The 23,176-nt window shown below is 36.9% G+C and overlaps 1 protein-coding gene across 3 annotated transcripts; it reads left to right on the plus strand.

Moving 5' to 3' along the window:
- Positions 1–21,669, plus strand: LOC131144875 (DNA-directed RNA polymerases II, IV and V subunit 11). Of its 3 annotated transcripts, XM_058093799.1 has the most exons (5): positions 10–195; positions 255–344; positions 438–516; positions 9,943–10,038; positions 21,196–21,669. In XM_058093799.1, exons 1-5 carry the CDS (start codon positions 143–145, stop codon positions 21,226–21,228), a joined length of 351 nt encoding a protein of 116 aa, XP_057949782.1. In that variant the 5' UTR covers positions 10–142; the 3' UTR covers positions 21,229–21,669. The 3 variants fall into 3 exon arrangements, with proteins under 3 accessions (XP_057949781.1, XP_057949782.1, XP_057949783.1); XM_058093798.1 differs by lacking the exon at positions 21,196–21,669 and having other exon boundaries at positions 1–195; positions 9,943–10,276; XM_058093800.1 differs by lacking the exon at positions 21,196–21,669 and having other exon boundaries at positions 438–571; positions 9,943–10,118.
- Positions 21,670–23,176: the final 1,507 nt, after the last annotated feature.

Consider the following 23,176-nt stretch of genomic DNA (forward strand, 5'->3'; position numbering starts at 1 on the left):
GACAAAATGACTCGGAGAGTTGCAATAGAAAGAGGAGCTCGCCTACGCAGCCCTAGACTATCCTCAACGGATACCACACAGCCTTCAGTCTTGACGCATACCCTTTTCCCCTTCGGTAGCGAAACGACGCGGGGAGAGAACCATGAACGCGCCTGATCGTTACGAGCGATTTGTAGTCCCTGAAGGCACCAAGAAGTAATCTCTCTCTCTCTCTCTCTCTCTCTCTCTGATGTTCTTTGACTCCAAAACTGCAGGGTTTCATATGATCGTGACACGAAGATCATTAACGCTGCTTCCTTCACAATCGAGCGAGAAGACCACACAATCGGCAACATTCTCCGCATGTAATCATCCATTAATTCGACAATGTCTCTTTTTGATTTATTTTCGGCTTACCTGAACCCTAGTCATGGTTTGATACGTCGAATGATGTGCAGGCAGCTTCACAGGGACGATAATGTCCTTTTCGCAGGCTACAAGCTTCCCCATCCTCTTCAATACAAAATCTTAGTCAGGGTTTGTACTTGCCCGCCAGTTTATCATCTGCTATACAAAATCAGTCTCTGCGAGTGTATTCCCCTTATTCCCAATTTATTCTCTTAAAATAAATCAGACTCAAGGTTTTATTTTTCCCCAGTTTGATCCGTCTCAATACAAAATTTATATTCAGGATTCTTGTATTCCTGAATTTGTTTCTTTCATACATATATAGTGTGTGTATTCTAGGAATGATTCTGGTCTGGCATTGTAGTAAATGAAAGAAACTATAATATGAAATCATATAATGTCAAAAAATTTGGAAGAAAAATGTCCTTGAACTACTTAAAGAAATCACAAAAGTGGCTCTGCATCAATTTCAGGTGTGCATTATCCGGCTGGATGGCATGAAAGGCCTAGAAGTGAAAACCAAGGAGAGAAATGAATATTGTTCTGTACTTGTAATTGAACAAATCATTTTGTATATAGAGAAACAAAGAAGGCTATTTTGATAAAAGATAGTTTACTCTTCCAGAATTTACCAATGTCTAAATGATGAACGTAAAATGATCATGCAACAATAAAAAAAGACATAAAGCTAATATCTTATCATAAAAATATATCCTTTCATAAAACTAATATCCTATCCATATATCCAGCATTTGGTCAAGTGAGATATTCAGTTTATTCTATCCATGTAACCAAAGGATTTGAAGGGTCAAGTAAAGCTTAAGTTGTCATTTCTCAATACAATTTATGATTACAGCTCTTTAATCTTCAAAGCAGGAAAAAGGATAAATATAGGTAACCTACAAAAAACATATGTAAAAATATGGGTGATATTGCCACTGACAAAGAGAAGACTTCAAGCACCAATTTTGTTTACCATCCCGTTGTTAGATATCGTTATGCAATACCTTTCCACTCACTTTGTCCATTCATACTTTATGCCCAAAAAGGAAAAAGAAAAAATCAGACTTGAATCTAGAAATTGTGATCTCGAAGTGGTAACATTATTTGTTCTCTAACCTCCTATTTGCAAAGTTATTCATCTGTAGCATGTAGGACGAGCCCCTCTTGTTTTCCAAAGGTCTAAATCTATTTCATTGTGCTCAAAACTTAGAGAATAACAAATTTGACTAGGTTAAATCATTGGTTTTTTATAGGATTCTTTCTTAATTTCTCCATTTCATTGGTGTATGTGTTTTCTTTAGGAATTTTGTCAAATAGTTTAAACTTGTGCCGATTGTATTCATATTGTTAACAAGAAAGCAGTTCATAGGCATTTTCTCAAACAAAATGTGACAAAAAAATTTTAAATCTGAGATTAGAGGAGGAATACCCAAGAAAAGTGAACAATATTAAGTCATTGTAGCACTGCCCTTGAATCAAATGAGCACAGGGCTATGAATTAGTAATTTATTACAATTAAATGAACATATTAAAAAGGATCCACTCATGTTCACTAGGATATGCTATGTCATAACTAGAAAATATTGAGATAAATAATTGGGGAGTCTTGCCTCTGCACATTCTTATACAAAACATGTTAACTATATGCAAACCCAAACAATATGACCAAATGACAAGCTGAACAATTTATGAGCAATATGAATATATAATATTCTGAAATAATAGCAAAAGACAATAACTAAAATCTAGTATTGCTTTTTGAGGTTAACAAGAGTTAGATGGATGGTGAGTGCTTTGAAACAAAATAAGTGAGTTAACTAGTTGGCAATGAGGAAAATTAGTTTGCAACTATGAAAAGAGATTAGTTAGAACTTAGAATAGTATGTTAGTACAAAAGATGTCCTGCCAATCATATATGACTAAATACTTGGATCCTACTTATTTGTTGTGCTCTGATGAATCAACTGATTCGGGAGATTTGGATTAAGCTTAGGATTTCAAGGAGGTTAGCATCAACTATGATGATAAACCAGTGGCAGTTGAAGTGCTTAAAAAAGTTTGGATGTTGAGTGATCACAATGCTCTTCTGCCGGTGTTTTCCCCGCTTTGAGAAGCTGAGCACAGCAATTGAATTTATATGCCCTTTTCTAAGCCCATTTTCCCAAGAACTTTCTTCTCTTCTTGATCTTGTTGCTTCACCTCTTACTCACAGATATAAAACCTAGTTGCATTCTATCTTCACTGTTCATTTCTGTTTCTACCAACGTTAAATCTAGGAATCTTTAAATTTCCAATGGAAACCTATCCTCGTCCATTCGAAGCCTGCACATCATCAGAAAGCTTTATCAAATATCAGAGAACTTGTATCTCTCCAGGAAACCTCTCTTCGTCCATCTGGAGATGCTGAAACACCATTAGTAAACTTTGTTGGCTAACAAAACTCATCTTTCTACAGTAACTTCTCTTTGTCCTTCCGAAGCCGCTCACACAAATTGTGGGTAGTTGAAGAAGGAAAAAAAGTTAGTTTGAGTATCTTAATGTCCAAACCAATTCAAATTGATAGAAAACTATTCTCCTTTGAAAGGATTTTGTCTTTGGGAGCTCTCAGAATTTCGAAGCAATTAGGGAGAAAGATATCTCGTTGTGTTTTGCTAGATAATGAGGTCCAATGGACCCAAGAACAACTTTTGGAATTTTGGATGCAGTATATTATATTTCCATGGTTAAAGCAAAAGAAATTCTTAGGAGGATCTTTGATTGTTTGTTTTGTGTCAAACAAATTTAGAAGGATGATTGTTGTCAAGAAACTACTGTATTCTAGGGGGATGATTTTCAGGTTGGTGGATTTTTTGCAAATCGTTGAAAGGGGATGGAGGCAGAACACAATGGAACGGTCAAAATTTTGGGCTTCTTGTGTAGAAAATGTGGCTTTGTTGATATAGATCAGCGAGAAGGTAAAAGTATGGTGTACAAGACTACCTAATGAGCTTAGCTATGTGGAGTTGGTCAAGAATGGAGCTGTTAATGATTGGATATGGGGTTTTATCCGACCAAACCAGTTGGAAAATTCATAAAGGCAAAAACCTGAATTTGGAAAGTGCAAAATTTGGGGTGAGAGATTTTTGGGCATTAATGAAACCCAAATCTGATTCAAAATTTGAAGATTCTCTTCCTAAAATAATTGGACCGCGAGCTGGGCCAAAATATTTTGAAGTGGATAAGAAGTTGTATGTTACACATTTTGGGTCTGGAGGCCTTGTTTTGAAGCTTGCTTTCCCAGTAGGCCTAAGAAATTTTAAATGAGCTAGATTAGTGGGCTTAGTTTGGGTGGAAAAAGAAAAGCCCAATGTAAGCAAGAACCCAGGAATAAATAAGGGATTTTGCTAAATTTGTGGGGGCTTGGGAGTGTTGCACCCAGGCGAGATGGAGTCAAAGGGCTTGCCCAACACACTAAGGAAGTCAAACAGGGATGTGGAGTTGCTTGAGAATTCAAAGGTGGAGGAAGAAAGATGGACAGTTGTAACCTTTTGACAAGTTTGGGAGAATTATAGATAGCAGAGTCAGTCAAGAATGGTAAAGCTGCTGCTAACTTGCCAAAGACATCAACGATTTTGAAAGGGAATGCAGAGATTTTAGCGAGCTCTAGGAGGGGGGGGGGGGGACATGAAAAAATGGATCTTACTAATCTTTTGTCTTGTAAGGGAGAGTCACAGACAGCATTGATAGTAAATAAAGGTAAATCTAATGCTAGCCTTTTGCCTCTTCAAACAGCAATGATGGAGATAGGCTGGTAGAAGAAAATTCAAAAATTTCTGAAAGATGCTGAAGAAGAGATTGAAAATCCTGCAAAATAATGTGGAAGGTACAACACAAATTTTTATAAGGTCAAACAGAGTTGCAAATTGCCAGAATTTGACACTGAATTGGAAGGTTGGGATGAGGAAGACAATAATTTCTCTTGGAACAGATTCAGGAATTCAAGGATGCGTGTTTGAGCTCTTCTGAGCTGAAAGATCTGGAAAAGTCAGAGTTTCCTGAGGATCCAAATAGCTGTTTGGATGTTAATAGAACGAAACCTCAATGCAGGAGGTGCCTTCAAAGGAGGCAGAGACTTTTTATAGATCTACGTATTCTGGACAATTTGGTAAAGATTTTATCAAGCTTTTCTATAGGCCAAAAAAATATGTTTGATTAGCAAGCTTTGGCAGATGAAAATCATGTGGATTACTCCTTTTCATAGCCAAGTTTTATTCCATTATGGGAATGATCTTAATTCTGGGACTGAAAATTTCTTCACTTGTAATAAGTTAATTAATTATGGCAGAGGTATCTAGCATACACCCGTGGTTGATCTTATTGAGAAAAATTAGCTCTTATAGGAGGGACTTTACTCTTGATCCACTAGGAGATGAGGGGGACAGCTAAGACCCACAGGAGCTTCTAGATAGGAATGTAGGATAGGGTGTTCTATTATTAATCCTTTAGGCCAGACTGTTCAGATTGCTGTTTCCCCTAGAACCTATGGAAGGAAAAAAGAAGAGGGTGGATAAAGAATTACAAAAATTAGCTTATGACATTAACTATGGAGGGGGAAATGGAAAGAGGGTTAGGGTCAGGAAAGTAATAGAATGAAGATCTTGAGTTGGAATGTTAAGGGTTTCGGCTGCCTTAGTAAATGTCGTCAGATAAAGGATATTGTTGTTAAGGCTGCCCTAGATGTTGTTATGATTCAAGAGTTGAAATTGGAGTCTGTGGATGGTTTTATTTTTAGGAGTATTTGGGAGTTTAGATTCAAAGATTGGGTATGGTTAGCATCCACAAACTCTCGAGGAGGGGGAGCGGGTAATGTGATCATTTGGGATACCAAATTTGCTAGCGAAATAGATGTTATTGTTGGCTCATTTTCTGTGTCTATTATTATTAGTATTTTGCATGTTAAAGATAAAGGTTAATAGGGGTTTACCTCATTTTATGGACCAAATACTCTGTTTGAGGGGTATTGTGTTGGATGAATTAGCTATAGTATAGGGTTTGTGCTTTCCCTATTGTTGTTTGGGAGGTGATTTTAATGTCACAAGATTCACATGTGAGAAATTGGGAGGGTCTAGAATTACTTCTAGCATGAGGGGTTTTGGTTTATGTTAGGGAGTGTGGTCTGATGGATATTCTACTCTTCAATGCCCAATTTATCTAGTTCTCTGATGGCAGTAGGTTAGTGGCGATGAGGATTAATAGGTTCTTGTTTACCATTGACTTGGAAGATACTTTTTCTCAATCTTACTCAAGAAGTACTTCCTAGTGGTTTTTGACCTTTGCCCTTTGGTTCTTGTATCTAATTATTTAAATGGGATCCTTCTCCATTTAGATTTGAAGACATGTGGTTGACCCATCCCAATTTTCAGAATCAGGTTAGAAATTGGTGGGGAGATTTCTCTATGGAAGGATGGGAAGGTTTCTCATTTATGAAAAAATTGAGGTGTATGAAAGAAAAGTTAAAAAGTTGGTGATATTTGATCTAGGCAAAAAGACAATTCTTGAGGAAATGGGTGCATTTGATAAGTTGGTTGAGGAGAGACGTTTTCTTGAGGAAATTGCTGGTTGACGAGTTCAGTTGTCCAATGAATTTGATCAAATTGTTTTGAGGGAAGAGATAAGTTGGAGGCAACAATCTAGAATGAATTGGATAAAAAATGGGGATTGTACCCTGACTTTTTCATAGGGTGGCAACTAGTAGGAAAAGAAGAAACCTAATTAAGGAATGTGAGGATGATAGGAGAGAGATCATTAAGGTTCCTGATCGTGTTGAGAGCTTGATAACAGATTTCTAAAAAACCCTTTTTCGCGAGGTGGATGTTAAAAGGATTATGGTTGAGGGTTTGGATTGGTGTCTCATTTTAGATGAAAAAACTTCTTGGCTGGAGAGACGTTTTGAAGAAGAAGAGATTAAAAGATCAAATTTTGTGATGGATAGAGAAAAGGCTCTTGGACTTGGTTCTACTAAAGCTTTCATTCATAATAGTTGGGAGATTTTGAAGGTTCATCCAGTTTTTCTTGAATTCTTTGATAATGAAGTGGTAGGGAGGAGTTTGAATTGTACTTTTATGACCTTGGTGCCCAAAAAAGATGGTGCTGTTAAGGTCAAGGACTTTAGACTAATTAGTTTGGTAACTAGTGTTTATAAGATATGGCTAAGGTGTTATCTAAAAGATTGGCTACTGTTCTAGAGGACACTATCTTTCTCAGTCAAAGTGCTTTCGCAGGGGATATAGTCAAATCCTAGATGCTGCCTTGATAGCTAACGAGGTGATTGAGGATGCTATTCAAAGAAAGAAGAGGGGTTTTGTGTTGAAATTGGACTTTGAGAAAGCTTATCATGGGGTCAGCTGGAGTTTTCTTGGATAAGGTTATGGCTAGAAAAGGCTTTGGCCTGAGGTGGAGGAAATGGATTAGTGGGTGTTCATCTTTTGTGGTCTTTTTTGTCTTGGTTAACGGCAAGGCTAAGTCTTAGTCTCGTGCATCTGGGGGTCTAAGACAGGGGGATCCCCTTTCTCTCTATCTCTTTAACTATTGGGTGGGCGCCTTGAGTAGGATGATTCGGAGAGCTGCAGAGAGAGTGTTGGTGGAGGGGATAAAATTGATTATGAGGATTGCACTCTTTTGCACCTTCAGTTCGCAAATGATACTATTATCTTCCTTTCTTATAGTGAGAATCGCTTCTCTAATTAGTTGAATGTCTTACAAATCTTTGTGAAAGCATTCAGGCTGAAAATTAATTTTTCTAAGTGGCTTAGCAGGTCTTGGCTGTCATGTGGATCCTTTTGTTAGGGTAGCGAGGTGTGCTGTTTTGACTTGACCTATTATGTATCTAGGTGTCCCTTTAGGTGGTAACCCCAATCTTGACTCTTTTTGGGACCCTGTGTTTGAGAGAGTGGCTAGGTGACTAAAGGGGCAGAAAGGATCGTTTTCACTCTTTAGGGATTGTCTTACTCTCATTCATGCTTGTTTATCTCCTATACCTATGTATACCTTTCTCTTTTTAGAATTCTTGTGAGAATGGCATGGAGTCTTGAGAGATTAATGAGGGACTTCTTATGGTCGAGCAGTGGAGAGGGTCATAGAGATTATCTTATCAGTTGGGAGATTTTGTATAGGCCTAAAAGGGAGGGAGGCTTTGTCTTGGACTCTTAGTAACTTGGTGTCCAAAAACATCTCTTTTGTGAAGAAATTTTTATGACACTTTCCTTTAGAACCAAAGTTCTCTTTGTCATAAGGTAATTCACAGTAAATTTGGAATCCTACAAAATGGGTGGAATGCTAAAGTGGGAACTAACGTTACTTATTCGAGTCCTTGGAAGTTTCTTTCTCAGATTTATGATTATTTCCTTCATAAAATCCATTGTTCAGGGGGAAGTTTGCTTTTGGAAAGGCCATTGGGTGGGGGAAATGCCTTTGTCTATTACATTATGTCGACTTTTTCAGTTATATATTCTTCATGAAACCCCCTTCTCTGCTTTTCTTCTTTTGCAAGGAGATAGATCTTCTTGGAGTTTCCAATTTGGGAGAAATCTTAATGAGAGAGATATAAATGAGTTGACCCTTTTGATTAGGCTGTTTGATTCTTTTCATGCTCATTTGGGGAGTGATAAGAGGGTTTGGAGCTTAGACACTTATGAGGAACTTTTTTGTAAATCCTTTTTCTCTTGACTCATGAACTTACTGCAGATAAATTTGTTTTGTATCCAATGATCTGGAAAGCCAAAGCTCCCTTGATAATAAGAGCTTTCATTTGGTCTGCGATACTTGAAAGAATCAACACGAGTGATTATGTAGAAGAAAAAACCTAATAAAGCCTTATCACCGTACATTTGTGTCCTTGGCTTTAGGAGTGGAGAGACTCATGCACATTTGTTTCTACATTGCCCTTTCACGATGGCTATTTAGAATAAATTATTTAGTGTATTAAGTGAGAATTCAGTTTTCCCTTCCACATTGAAGGTGTTTTGTACAATCATGTTTAGAGGTTTTGCTTTGGTAAAGGAAAGGATAGGAAAGCTTTATGGTGATGTGCTGTTATGGCAGATTATTTGGTGTGTTTGGTTGGAGAGGAATGATAGAGTATTCAAAAGTGTGGCTATGTCTAATAATTTGCTTTGGAGTAGAATGGTGTATCTTGCTCGTTGTGGGTGTCGTAAAATGGATTCTTCCTCCATATCTCTGTGGAAGACATGCAGAGGGACTGGTTGGCTGTATTGCATTGAGTTGGTTTGGGTTCATTCAGAAGTTTTGTAGTTATTTTCTTTTGATGTAAAGGAATTTTTGTTCTCCTTATTCTCCTTTTTCTTTTTTCTTTTCCTTGTACAATCTACTTTTTCTAATAAATTTTCTTTGTTTAGAAAAAAACTAAAATAAAATTTCAGGGAGGTCAGTTGGAGAGAAGTATGGATGACATATCTGGGCTGTGGACCCCATGCATGTGAGAGAGAGAGAGAGAGAGAGAGAGAGCAGGTTGCATGCGTGCATGTGTGCATATATTTATAAATGCATATCTTATGTAATTTTTGTGATTTGGTTAATGGTTTCCTTTCATGTTAATATGGCAACTGAGTCATACAGTCAGCTGAATGTTGTGTTCTGTTGTTTCTTCTATGTGTATGCATTAGGGTTTTGTGGTTTTCTTATAAGCCAGAATGTTATATAAGGTTGTCTACCAATGCAAAAAAATATGGGCTAGGAATGCTATATCAATGTGCTAGGAATGCTACATCAATAGCAGTAAATAAGTTGAGTATTTAGAAAGTTGTGTGCAAAATGCAGTAAATATGATCTCAGAGCCCTTTGCTATTTGCTTATTAAGAAGATGAGGATGATGGCCAACTTTTGGTACAGATGAGTTTCTGCAGGCAATTAGTCTCAGAGTTTTCCCGTTAGAAACTGCATGTTCATAATAGAGTGGGTGATGAAAAAGAAAAAGGGCATCCCTGGAGCACAAGGCTCTCCCTGCTTTGCGAGAGCAGGGGGAGGGTCATCACAATGTATGCAGTCTTATCCATGCTTTTTATGCAGAGAGGCTGCTTCCTTGGACTCGAACCTGTGCGCAACAGGCCTTTGACTAACAGATCATAAAGGAGCAACCTTACATTGATCCAAGGCCCACCCTCTATAATGGGTATTATATAATTCATAAATTATGAAAAAAAGGGAAACAAATTATTCAATTTTGAAATTTCAGTGTTTGCTTTTTGATAAAAAGAGAGGCTTGGTTGGGAGTTTGAAACTTTACAGAAGCTGTTTTTGGATGTATTTGATGCTCCAAATAGGGCTCATCAGGTGGTGGCTTTCAATTCCATTTCTTCATTCTTGGATACGAGAATGCAATGAACTTGTATGGTTTAACAATATGCGAGTGAGTCTGAGAATAAACGACGTTGAACTAATTTTTTTTTTCTTATATCTTTCACATTTTAGTTTATGGTTCCTAATTTTTGTCAACCAGGTTGTAGAATGTCATGTTTTTTTTGGCTAATGGTTCTGTCCAATGTGGCTGATTTGCAGATTCACACAACTAGCCAGTCTTCTCCAATGCAAGCATATAACCAGGCTATCAACGATTTGGACAAGGAGCTTGATCACTTGAAAAATGCATTTGAGGTGTCTGGTTTTTTTCCCTTTCTTGTTGTGTCCTGTTGTTAACTTGAATTTTTATATTCAACTTATCAGTCTCTCTTTTAAATGCTCTGACTTGTGGATGAGCATGTATATTCATTGCTAAATCATCCAAAAAGTGTATTTATTACAATCTGAAGCAAAAACATTTGAGTGTGGCTCTTGTGCATGATACTGTGACAGTAATTAGGAGCCATAATTTTTAATTGAAATGGAATTGTTGGATTTGTTAGTAACGTTCAACATGCAGATAGATGCTAACCTATTCAATGTTCCATGAAAACCATGTTGAAATGCAGTACCTCCTATTGGAACAAATCAACCGTAGCCAAAATATGGAATTCAAAGATAGGCTCACACATACTTAGAATTATAAATATGGCCGAAGTCCATGAAAACCTAAACAAAAAGCCATAAAATAAGTCAAATAGGAAAATCGTTCCTGTGCTTCCCTTTTGTACAGAGAGTATGCTTGAAAATACTGGGTTTTTGTTAGCCTCTTGCGTGGGAGGAGCTTGAATTTGGAGAGGGAGGCCTGAGATAATAGCTCATATCATAGAGTTTCTTGAAGGAGGTTTTAGAGAATTCCTCAGTGAATTCAAACTGACATAATATATGATGGATGTCAACACTTTTTTAGTTTCATGTTTACTCAAAGCAATCTTTCATCTTATGCTGGTACAAGCATCATGGATGTGTTTGTCAATGGACTTAGCAAACTCTTATATGTGGGTGTATAGAAGGGTAAAAGATTAAGATCAATGGGCTGAAAAAGGGTAAAGCCATGAAAAATCTAAGGGACTTCTTCTGTTAGATAAGTTGACCGAGTTGTTATAGGGAAACTCCATAGTTGCAATGCTATATCCAGATCCTTTGCTTCTCATCTTCATTATACCTAAGCAAGTCCCTTAGGCACCTAAAAGTTTAGAAAGTATCTCCCAAAAGTAACACATGAACTATTAGATACTAGTTGGCAATGCTATATCCAAATCCTTTGCTTCTGATCTTCTTTTCACCTAAGCAAGTCCTTGGGCATCTGAAAGTTTAAAAAGTGTCTCCCAAAATTAACACATGAACTATTGATAGTATGGAGGAAGGTAGATATAGAAGGGCACAACTTCCTTAATGAACAACCTAGCAATATGTGAAGTGTTGATGGTCTTGCTACAAGGGGTTAAGTGGGAAACATCTATCCAGCATTACAAGAATGGAGTCATGGTCCCCTAGTTTTAGGCACTCTTAGGCTACAATCCATGTGAACATCTTTCACGTTGCATGAGGGGTGATTGCTATATGTTAGGGTTTCAATGTGACAGTGATAGTTTGGAGTGAAGGATGCTTTCATAGGTGCTTGGCAAGGAAGCACGGGCTTTTATACTATTATGAGGGATGCGGAGGGTGGAGAAGAGGGAGAGCAGTGAGAGAGAAGAGGGAGAGAGGAAATAATCATTGTATGATTCAATAAGACAAAACTACTTGTTCAATTATGATATCTCCTATGCAATCACTCAATCATGGCCAAAATAAGGAAATTAAAAAATAGTCTCATGAAGAATTATAATTTGAAATAAGCCTAAAGTGCCTTAAAATCTAAAATAGAAACCCTAAATAATCCACACGAGAAAATTATTCCAATTTTCACAAAGGAAATAGAAATAAAAACAAGGACGAAGTGCCTAAAAATCTAAATAGAAACCCTAAATAATCCACTTGAGAAAATTATTGTAGTTTTCCCAGTTGTGTTTATAGTATGTTTGTAACTCCTTAATGGATTTCCCTTTAAATTGTTACTCATTCTCATTTGAGAGGATGTGCAAGAACTTTTAGACATGTAGGTTACATCTGCAAGAACAATTAGTGGACATATTCAAATTATTTATAGGCATTGCAAATACTTTTGTGTTTATTTTAGTTCAGCTTTTAAAATTAAAATTGGCATAAATTTCATTTGTTGCTCATGTTGAATTATTTTCTGGACATTATGGAAAATTTAGTAAAGGTTAGAAATATTCTGATTATATTTGGCATTAATTAGTAAGGATTCATATTGCAGAGATCTTACAACCTTTGCATTGGTTGTTAGCTACTTAACACAGCTCCTGACCTTTACTTCGGTTTGGGAAAAGGTAGTTGAACAAAGACTAGGGTTAGAAACTAGGGTCTTAGAAAATCAATTTGGTTAGTGTCTGTGATATCGATTAGTGTCGGTGATATCGATTACAGACGCTAGATATCTTTTAAGAATATTAATGGAAAAGCTTTTGGGTAAGAAGAGGAACTTGAGTATGATTTTTATTGACTTTGAGAAAGCATATGATAGGGTATTTTGGGAAGTTTTATGGTGGGCTCTAGCAGAAGAGGGAGTATGTAGTAGGTACACCGATTTTATTAAGGATACGTATGATAGAGTAATAACTAGCATTAAGACTAAATATGAAGAGTCTAGGGATTGCAATAGGTGTACATAAAGTATTTATTTTGAGTCCTTATCTTTCTGCATTAGTGATAGATGAACTAACCATTATTGGGAATATCCAAAGTGAGGTTTTGGTGTATGTTGTTTGGAGATGATTTTGTCTGATTGATTAAACCAGTAGTGGAGTAGAATTTAAGTTAGAATTCGGAGAAGCTTTAGAATCTAGAGGTTTTACGATAAGTAGAAATAATGCAGAATATATGAAATGTAATATTAATCATGTTAGGAGGAATATTGGAGAAAAAGATTAAACTTGATAGTCAAGAAATTATGCAAGCTGAAGGAGAAACCAAAGAAGATATAATATGGAGTTAAAGCAGGTTGGTTAAAATGGAGAAGTGCTTTGGTCATGTTGTGTGATAGTAAAAATCCTTAAAATTAAAAGGAAAGTATGATATTTGAATGATGAACGACTAAGAAGAAACATATCATAAATTAAAAGTTGCCGAAATGAGAATGCTAAGCATATGAGTGCTATAAAATTAAAAGATAAATTAAGGAAACTTGAGTTGTTTTTAGGAGATAGAAGTGTTTAATAGTGTAGGAGAGGCAAGTCATGTGGTGGAGGGGCAGTAGAGGAGGGAGGAGCCATTGAATGAATCATATACTATTCTTTTGTCGGAGGTTGTTAGTTTGCGGCTAAAGTCAAAAGATGAAGTGGGGGACTAAAGATGTTAATTGCATGTGTAGACTTTTTTATAAAATAGCCAGTGGTAGAAAGCAAAAAAGTTCTTTTAAGGAATTGGAGAATAAGGGAAGATGGTTAGGAATATTGATTTGATCGCAGAAGAGATTTACTCGTTTTTAAGGTTGTTGAATCCAGTAATCATGATAAAAGTCCTAGTAAATGGTCTCCTATATTGATGGAGCAGGGTGATTGGCTTGAGAGACCTTTTGAGGAGGAGATTGGGGAAAGTGGTTTTTGAGATGGGGAGAAGGCCCTGGGGCCAGATGGCTTTACTATGTATTTTTTCTAGACTTGTTGGTTGATTGTGAAGAGCATGTTAACTCTACCATTTTTTATTGCCGTGTTAGGTGAAGAATTTTTGGACTATTAGTCAGGTGACTAGTGTGTGTGAGATCCTTGCAAAATGGTTCGCAAATAGGTTGAGTGAGGTTCTGGATGTACCATCTCTAGTTGTCAAAGTGCTTCTATAGTGGGGGTTGTCAAGTTTTTGATTTTTGCATTGGTGGCAAATGAAGGTGGAAGATGTGAAAAAGAATTATAGGAATGGGATGTTTAAGTTGGATTTTGAGGAAGCATATGAGAGTGAGTTGGAGCCGGGTGTTAGGAAAGAAATGATTTGGTCCTAGATGGGGAAGATGGATGACAGTTTGTTTGTCAATGGTTAACCTATGGATTTAGTGTTTGGGTTTTGTTAAGATGATCCTTTATCAATGTTCTTGTTTACCTTAATAATAGATGTTCTTAGTAGTTTCAGTAGCCATGGGACATTGAGGGGTTTTATGGAGGCTCTTAGAGAGTGGGTTCTTGGCAAGTTTGATTGTTCTGTTAATTTGTTGATCCTTTTGCAATTTTTTGAAATTATCTCTGGGTTAAAGGTTATTCTTTCTAGGACTTACAAGGAGATTGGAGGAACTTGCTGGCTTGATGATTTTCTCTCTGTTGTTTTCAGTTTTTTTTTCTTCCTGGTTTGTCCCAAGTTTTTATTGGGAGATTTCTCATTCTCCCTCTTTTAAATTCTTTCCCTATCAATGAAATTTTATTTTGCTTAAAAAAAAAGGTTAATCTTTCTAAAGCAGTGTTCGGGAGCATGAATTTCAGACCTTGGATTTGGATTTGGTGTTAAATACAATTTTATATTGCATCTTATCTAAATCCTATACAAATCCAAATCTAAGGCCTCTCCAAACATAGGGTAAGTGTAGCTTGGCAAGCATTAATTTAGAGCATGGCGTAATTTGTAGGTGTTCAACATTGATAGGGTGTATTCATGGTGTAAAAAATCAGTGCCTAACGATCATAATGCCTGTTATGTGATGGTGGTGGCCTTTTAAGGAACCACACAAATGAGTCAAATGGTGTCTATATATAAACAAGTCCATGAGCTTCCTTAAAGAGTTAGCTTGCAATCCTTTTTAATGACCCTGTTCATTTAGTTGGTGAGCTTCAGATCTAAGGTTGAGCTTGGGTGCTTAGCTCATTTATCTTAACATGTGAGTTGGAATGAGTTGTTAGAAAGCTGCACTGAGTAGCTTGCAAATGACTTAATTTATTAGTGTTGTTTATGGTGTGGCTCTTATACTTTGGATTTTATAAACAAAGAAGAAAGAAAAATATGAAAGGGCAGCACAGCAGGGGTTCGTTGATGAGTGTTCTATGATCGTCGACGAGGAGATAGTAAGGACTCGTCGACGAGTGTCCTGTGCTCATCGACGAGAAGATCCCGAGAGGCCCAAAAGTTCAAAGTTTCTGAGAACCCGGGAGTAGAAAAATGAGATTGTTGACGAGTGGAATGATACGTCGACGAGTGTTCTTCGTCGACTAGAAGTTCTGGGCTGCGAGCAATTTTTTGAATTTTGAATTTGAACGCCCCAGGTTGGGTAATCGGAGGGAAACCTCCGAGGGATTATTATATATGTCATTCTGAGCATATATTGATAGTGAGAGTGATCATTTCAGAAGTGTATTGTGTACTTTGTAATTTCCATAGTGAAATTTGTGTGCCATTGCTTCCGTGGATGTAGGCTTTGTCAAACCACGTAAATCTTCTTGTTGTTCTTGTTCTGATTGTGTTTCATTTACTTATTGTATTTATTCCGCTGTGCATTTTTTTATTTGATCCATATCTCAACAAATTGGTATTAGAGTGATTGTTGTTATGGCATCGGGATCGTCTTTTGCAAGATTTGACATCGTCAAATTTGATGGAATCGGGAACTTTGGTTTATGGCAGAGGAGAGTAAAAGACGTTTTTGTACAACAAGGAATGGGAAAGGTATTACTTGGTATTCAATCGGATGGAAATGATGAGGCAACATGGGGAGAATTGCAAGCAAATGCCGCTTCTACAATACGCTTATGTTTGGCCGATGAAGTACTCTATCGGGTGATGGAGGAGGATTCTCCAACGGCTATATGATGAAAGTTAGAGAGTCGGTACATGTCCAAATCTCTTAATAATAAACTTTTTCTTAAGAAACATTTGTATTGACTTAAGATGATTGAAGGATCAAACTTAGATCAACACATTAATGATTTCAATCAAATTATTAGTAATTTGATGAGAGTTGCTGTTAAGTTTGATGAGGATGACAAAGTTTTGATGTTGTTAAACTCTTTGCCCTCATCTCATACCTATGAAAATCTTGTGACCACTTTTACGTGGGGAAAAGAAATTCTTGATCTAGAATAGGTAACAAGTGCTTTGCTAAATTTCATCAAAGATTGAAAATATGTGATGAAGGAGAAGGACTTGTGGTAAAGGGTAATAACGAGCGAGGCAAGGGAAAATCCAAACATGGATCGAGTCAGAAATCTCGAAATCAATCAAAGAAGAAGAAAAAAATCCTGTCTTATAAATGTGGTAAAAAGGGGCATGTGAAACCAGAGTGTCCGAATTGGAAGAAGGGAAATTTTGAGAAACATAAGGGTACTTCAAAATCTGTGAATGTTGTTCAAGAAGGAGGTTCAACGTGTAGTGATGGTGATGTTCTATTAGTTTCAGCGGAGTCGGATAATCTAACGGACTCTTGGATACTTGACTTGGCATGTTCTTATCACATGACTCCGAGCAAGGAGTGGTTCAGCACTTATAGGTTAGTGAATTCTAGATCAGTTCTTATGGGCAATGATGCTTCTTGCAAGATCATTGACATAAGAAATGTAAAGATGAAAATGTTAAATGGTGTTGTGAGAACGTTGTGTAATGTAAGACATATACCAGAGTTGAGGAAGAGTTTAATATCACTCAGTACTTTGGATTGTAATGGTTTTAATTACAAGTCCAAAGGTGGAATTCTGATGGTATGGAAATGTAATCCGACTGTAATGAAAGGGTAGAAACTGGATGGGAATATCTACACATTGTAGGGATCTATCGTTGTAGGTGGAGCTGCAGTCATAGATACTGAATCAGATGAGACCGTCTTGTGGTATATGCACCTTCGGCATATGGGGGAACACAACATGAAAGAACTACACAAGAGGAAACTTTTGAAGGGCTTGAAATCATGTCAGTTGGAATTTTGCAGGATTTGTGTTCTTGGAAAATAGAATAGGGCTAAGTTCAGATCAGCTAAACACAAGACAAAGAGTATTCTTGATTATGTGTATTTGGATGTTTGGGGTCCGGTTAGAGTTGCATTAAAAGGTGGACATGTGTATTATGTGAGTTTCATTAATGATTACTCACGGAAGGTCTTGGTTTATTTCATGCGCCACAAATTAGATACATTTAACAAGTTTAAGATTTGGAAGGTTGAAGTGTAAAACCTGACAAAGAGGAGAATCAAATACTCAAGGTCGGATAATGGGACCAAGTACGCTGATTCTCGGTTTATGGAGTTTTGTGTGGAGCAGGGCATCCAGAGACACTTTATAGTTCACCAGACACCTTAGCAAAAATGGTGTGGTAAAACGGATGAACTAGACTTTTAATGAAAGGGCCTGGTGTCTCAGATTAAATGCAGGGCTACCGAAGAACTTTTGGGTCGAGGCAGTGAGTATGGTTTGTTTTCTGATAAACTGATCACCAAGGGCGTCACTAGAGGGTAGAGTGGCGGAACAGGTTTGGACGGGAAATGCAGTAGACTACTCCGGATTGAAGGTATTTGGGTCCAGCCTATGTTCACGTATTTAGTGAGGAGAGGTCTAAGCTTGACCCAAAGTCTCGTCATTGCATCTTTTTAGGATATCTAGAGACTGTGAAGGGGTACAAGCTATGGGATCCAATGGCAAATAAGGTGGTGATCAGCAGGGATGTAGTGTTTGATGAAAAGGCTATGGTGAAGCGTATTCAAGAGTATGATGAACGGAAACAGGAGCCAAAAAGCTGGGGTAGTGATGAACATGTTGTGTATGTGGAGTTGGAAGCTCAGGACAACGGAAGTGATCATGGTCTTATGGTTGCAGGGAGTTCTAGTTCGGGAAACTAGCAAGTTGACGATATTCCTATACGGAGATCCAGACGCACTATTAGGTCTCTACCAAGGTATGGATTTGAAGAGTTAGTATCTTATGCTTTCCTTACTAGTTACAACGATCCAACTACTTTTCAAGAGACAGTGCATGGGTAGGAGAAAGATAGGTGGATGGGTGCAATGATTGAAGAGATGGAATTGCTATATAAGAACCAAACTTGGGATTTGGTGGAGCTTCTAGATTTGAAGAGATCGATAGGTTTCAAATGGGTATATAGGAAGGAGGCAATTTCAGAAAAGGAAGAAGAGAAATTCAAGGCACGATTGGTAGCAAAAGAATAATCACAGAAGAAGGGGATAGATTATGATGAGATTTTTTCTTCAGTGGTGCGACATACTTCTATCAAAATTATGTTGGGGTTGGTAGCCCATTATGATCTTCATTTGGAACAAATGGACGTGAAGATGACATTTCTTCACGGTGACTTAGAGGAACAAATCTATATGGTACAACTGGAGGGATTCATTGAATCGGGAAAAGAAAATTTTGTTTGCAGGTTGAAGAAATCTCTTTATGGGCTGAAATAGTCTCGAAGGCAATGGTATAAACAGTTTGATTCTTACATGATCAAGATTGACTACAAGAGGTGTATGACTGCTGCGTATATGTGAATAAGCTTGAGGATGGTTCTCTTATTTTCTTGTTATTGTACATCGATGATATGTTGATAGTTGCAAAGGATTTAACTGAGGTGAATCGGTTAAATGACCTGTTGTATAAGGAATTTGACATGAAGGATCTTGACTCAGCCAAGAAAATAATTGGGATGGAGATTCGCCGTGATAGAACTGTAGGGAGGTTATGGTTATCTTAGGGTGGTTATGTATAGTAGGTGTTGGAGAGGTTTAGCATGACTGATGCAAGGCCTGTGTGCACCTCTGGAAAATCATTTCAAGTTGTCTACTGCAAATTGCCCAAGTACGGATGAGGAAATCTGGGACATGTCAAAGGTCCCCTATGCTAGTGCTGTGGGGAGTTTGATGTATGCCATGATGTGTATAAGGCCAGATTTGGCTCAAGCAGTGAGTGCGGTAAGTAAGTTTCTTTCTAATCCAGGAAGGCAGCATTGGGAAGCTGTCAAATGGATACTTAGATACTTACGGGGTACATCGGGATATGGCATCATGTTCGGCAAGCTACAGGGTTGTTCTTCAATTATGGGGTTTGTTGATGCTGATTATGCTGGAGATATGGATGACAGAAGGTCTACAACGGGATATGTGTTTACCCTTGTAGGAGGATTGGTGTGTTGGAGATCCATGGTACAGTCTCTAGTAGCATTATCCACGACTGAGGTGGAATATATGACAGTTGCCGTAGCTGCAAAAGAAGCCTTATGGCTTACTGGTTTAGTTTGAGAGCTGGGGTTACAACTAGATGGAGTGATGCTGCATTGTGATAGTCAGAGCGTCATTTACTTGGCAAAGAATCAGATATACCATGCTAAAACTAAGCACATTGATGTGAGGTTCCACATAGTTCAGGAATTGATTGCTTTGGGTGAGCTTGTGTTGGTGAAAGTTCACACATCTGAAAATGCAGCGGATATTCTGACAAAACCAGTTACTTCTGAGAAGTTCAAGCATTGCTTGTACTTACTCCATGTCTCCAAGTGATAGAAGGGAGACATACCCAACCAAGCGTTTCAAGTTCAAGGTGGAGCAGGTAGACATGTTTTTTCGGGATTCTCCCAAGGAGCGTATAATTGCCAAGGTGGAGATTGTTATTTATGGTGTGACTTTTATACTTTGGATTTCATAAACAAAGAAGAAAGAAAAACATGAAGGGGCAGCACGGCAGGGGTTTGTCGACGAGTGCCCTGTGATCGTCGATGAGGAGATAGCAAGGACTCGTCGACGAGTGTCCTGTGCTCGTCGACGAGAAGGTCCCGAGAGGCCCAAAAGTTCAGAGTTTTTGAGATATCGAGAGTAGAAAAATGGAATCGTTGACGAGTGGAATGATTTGTCAACGAGTGTTCTTGGTCTCGTTGATGAATCCCTTGTTCCCGTCGACTAGAAGTTCTAGGCTGCGAGCAGTTTTTTGAATTTTGAATTTGAACGTTGGGGTGGTTGAGTAATCGAAGGGAAACCTCCGAGGGACTATTATATATGTCATTCTGAGCATATATTGATAGTGGGAGTGATCATTTCAGAAGTGTATTGTGTACTTTGTAATTTCCATGGTGAAATTTGTGTGCCATTGCTTCCGTGGATGTAGGTTTTGCTGAACCACGTAAATCTTGTTATTGTTCATGTACTGGTTGTGCTTCTTTTACTTCTTGTATTTATTCCGCTGTGCATCTTATTTATTCGATCCATATCTCAACAATTAGCTGCTTTCTGGGGCATTCAAATTCGGGAATCCTACTTTGACAAGAAAGAAGCTAACGTCACCCCTTCTTGGGCAAGATAAGAAGAGTTTCCTTGAAACTATCATTACCTAGCAGTGTCTTGGATCTGTCCATTTTGATTAAAACACCAATTGAATAGCTGTTTGTGCTGACAAATAAGTTACTTTGTCATTTTGCCTCTTGTTTTGTGGGTCTTCTATTTGCTTGGTTATCTATTTGTTTATTTATGATAAGTTTAGGGGCCCTTGATGACTTAGCTAAGAAGATCAGTGTTGTGGTTTTCTATAGACACACGCGCATACTCATGCCCATGCTTAGCCTGTGGTATTTCAAGTTCTTGTAACTTTACTCCATCCTGCTGAGGCATCCTTTGCATCTCAGGTTCTTTTGAACATATATTGTTTCGAGTCTTTTGACAATTGTATATAGGTCAAGTTTTGAGAAAAATAGCTTTAGAGTTTCATATAATTTTTTTGTTCTTTTTGGGTTTGTTGGGGCCCACAGGGCCATGGGCTACATATTGGGAGGTAGCTCCCCACGCCCACCCAGGTACCCCACCCACCCCTCTTTCCCAAAATTCAGACTTGACATGTCCAAGACAGTTACCTCAAACTTTAAATGCTGGGATGTCTCCTAGGGACCCAAGGTTCATATCATTCTGCTGGTAGTGATTTCAGCTTGTGGACATCTGAAGGTTGGACTGATACTAAATTCATTAGATTCTAATGTTTGGTTTCTCTGAATATCTACAAGTAGAATAGGATAAGGTGGGAATGTAATAAATATTGTGTCAGGATATCTTAATTTAGAAAAAAAGCTACTCATGCAAAAGCTTCTCCTATTCCAATCAACATGGGAATATGATATGAATAGATATTCCCATGGTGAAGTTTGGGAATAATTGTTCTTCTTCCATTCTATATTATGATTAATAAAAATTTTTGCATTAACATTTGTTATGTTGAAAACATATATATATATATATAAATTGTCAAATCTCTATACTAGCACCATTCTGTTCCTAGAAATAGACATTCCTCTAAGATGACCTAAAGAACTTTTGTCTTGCTATCATCTGCCAATGGTCATCATAAGTACCAAAAAGTTTGTATGTTGCCTGTTTCTTACACACCCTGATTTTCCTGTCTGTAGGTGGAAATGGCAAAACATTCAAGGGAGTTCTAGTATGAAGTCAAGGGAGGTAGTTCTTGTGATAGGCGCTGGCTGATGGAGCTGAGGAAGTAAACTGTAATTCACTTGCTTCAAATCATTTGATTGGTCTGAACTCTTGTATCTCCAATGGGTTTACCATGGCACTGGCCAACAACCAGCATACCTCAGCGCTGTATAGAAGTGCTTAATGTCTTGGGCTCTTATCTGGCTGCCGGCTACAATTTCCAACTCTCTTATTCCTCTTTGGCCTTTCTTCTCTACCTATTTTTATTTTTTTTTTAATTTATATATATATATATATATATTGTGTTTTTAATTTTTATTTTTACATATGAAAGCATGGACTTCGGACATTAAAATTTGAAATGTTGAAGTTTTAGACAAAACATGATATAGAATTATAGTAAATTATTTTTAAACGCTAAATCTAAATTTTAAATTTGTTCTTCCAAACACTATCGAAGTTTGACTATCTTTTTTGGTGCTATTAACAGTATTTCTAAAGTAGTTTCAAATGTTATATCCATTGGAAAGAAGCTTGTTATGTGTAGGTAAGAACTCATTTATCTAATACTATTCAGAAAGGGGGGAGGGATGGAGTTCCACTGCAAATTTATCATGTAAGCCCGCGGAACAAGAATTAATCTAACCCTCAATTGTTTGAAGTATACTTTTGATTGGAGTAAACATGATCTCTACTCTTTCATATTATATTTGTTTGGGTAGTAATAATTGTAATAGTACTCTTTCATATTATATTTGTTTGGGTAGTAATAATTGTAATAGTAATAATAATAAAGCTTCAAGAGTAAATTAGAAATAGTAGGAAAAGTAAAACAACAATTATTTAAGTAATTGCTACTAATTGTTTTTTGGCTTTAATTAAACAATAAGCAAATATGGTCAGCGTCTCTCTCTCTCTCTCTCTCTCTCTCTCTCTCTCTCTCTCTCTATATATATATATATATATATATATATATATATAAATTTGTGTAGAGCTTTTACAAAAATATTAGTTTTAAATTTTAAAAAAAATACAGGAATATGCATAGAAATGTATTAAACGTATAATTGACTAATGTAAAATCGATGAGCTTATTAAGTCGGTCATTGACTTTTTTGTTGCATCAACCTAGGCATGTTAGAGTATTGTTCCTTTGCTAGTTAGTAAATCAACTTATCTAAAGTTGGTAAGCTCTATATAGTTTGACTTTCCATTAGTTGATTTTTTATTACGGAATGGCTCCCCTCTTCCTCTACGCTAACCCAAACCCCCTCCTCCCATCTGCGCTCAACCCTTCCTCCTTGCCCCCCCTCCTCCTCCAACTCCTCTTACACCTCTTGCTCCAACGGTTGGTGTTAATGATATTTTGATAGAGAGAAAAAAAAAAAAAAAGGCTACCATGAACATTTGTTTAAATGAGGTATCCCAATATTTTTGAATTCTTTGTGATATTACATTGAATTTGATAGTGGAAGCAAGCATTTGGAGTTTTAGTATTGGTTTTTCACCTTGTTGAGGTATTTTATGATTGGGGTTTATGTTTATTGAGACATTTCATGATTTAGGGTTTGTGTATTGTTATTGTTATTTAATCATAATATTATTATTGTGTTGTAAATTTGGATTATCTCGTGTGAAATTATTTATTTTAACATTAATTATATATTATTGTGAAAATAATAATTTTAAGTGAGTTAAAAATTTTTTTGTTGAAATTTTGGTAAAAAAAAAAGTTGAATTGAAGTTAATTTTGGTTTTGTGAAAAAGTAATAATTATATTAGTTTAGTTAAAATTTTTAATAACTTTATTTAATTCATATTTACTTAAATTAATTTTTTTGGAAACTATTGAGCAATATTTAGTTAGAATTACAAATTACTTATATTAAGTTGCAGTTAATTTTTGTTTTGTGAAAAAATAAGAATTACTTTAGTTTAGCTAAAATTTTTAATGAC

The sequence above is a fragment of the Malania oleifera genome, chromosome 12 (assembly GCF_029873635.1).
Source record: "Malania oleifera isolate guangnan ecotype guangnan chromosome 12, ASM2987363v1, whole genome shotgun sequence".
Lineage (NCBI taxonomy): Eukaryota > Viridiplantae > Streptophyta > Magnoliopsida > Santalales > Ximeniaceae > Malania > Malania oleifera.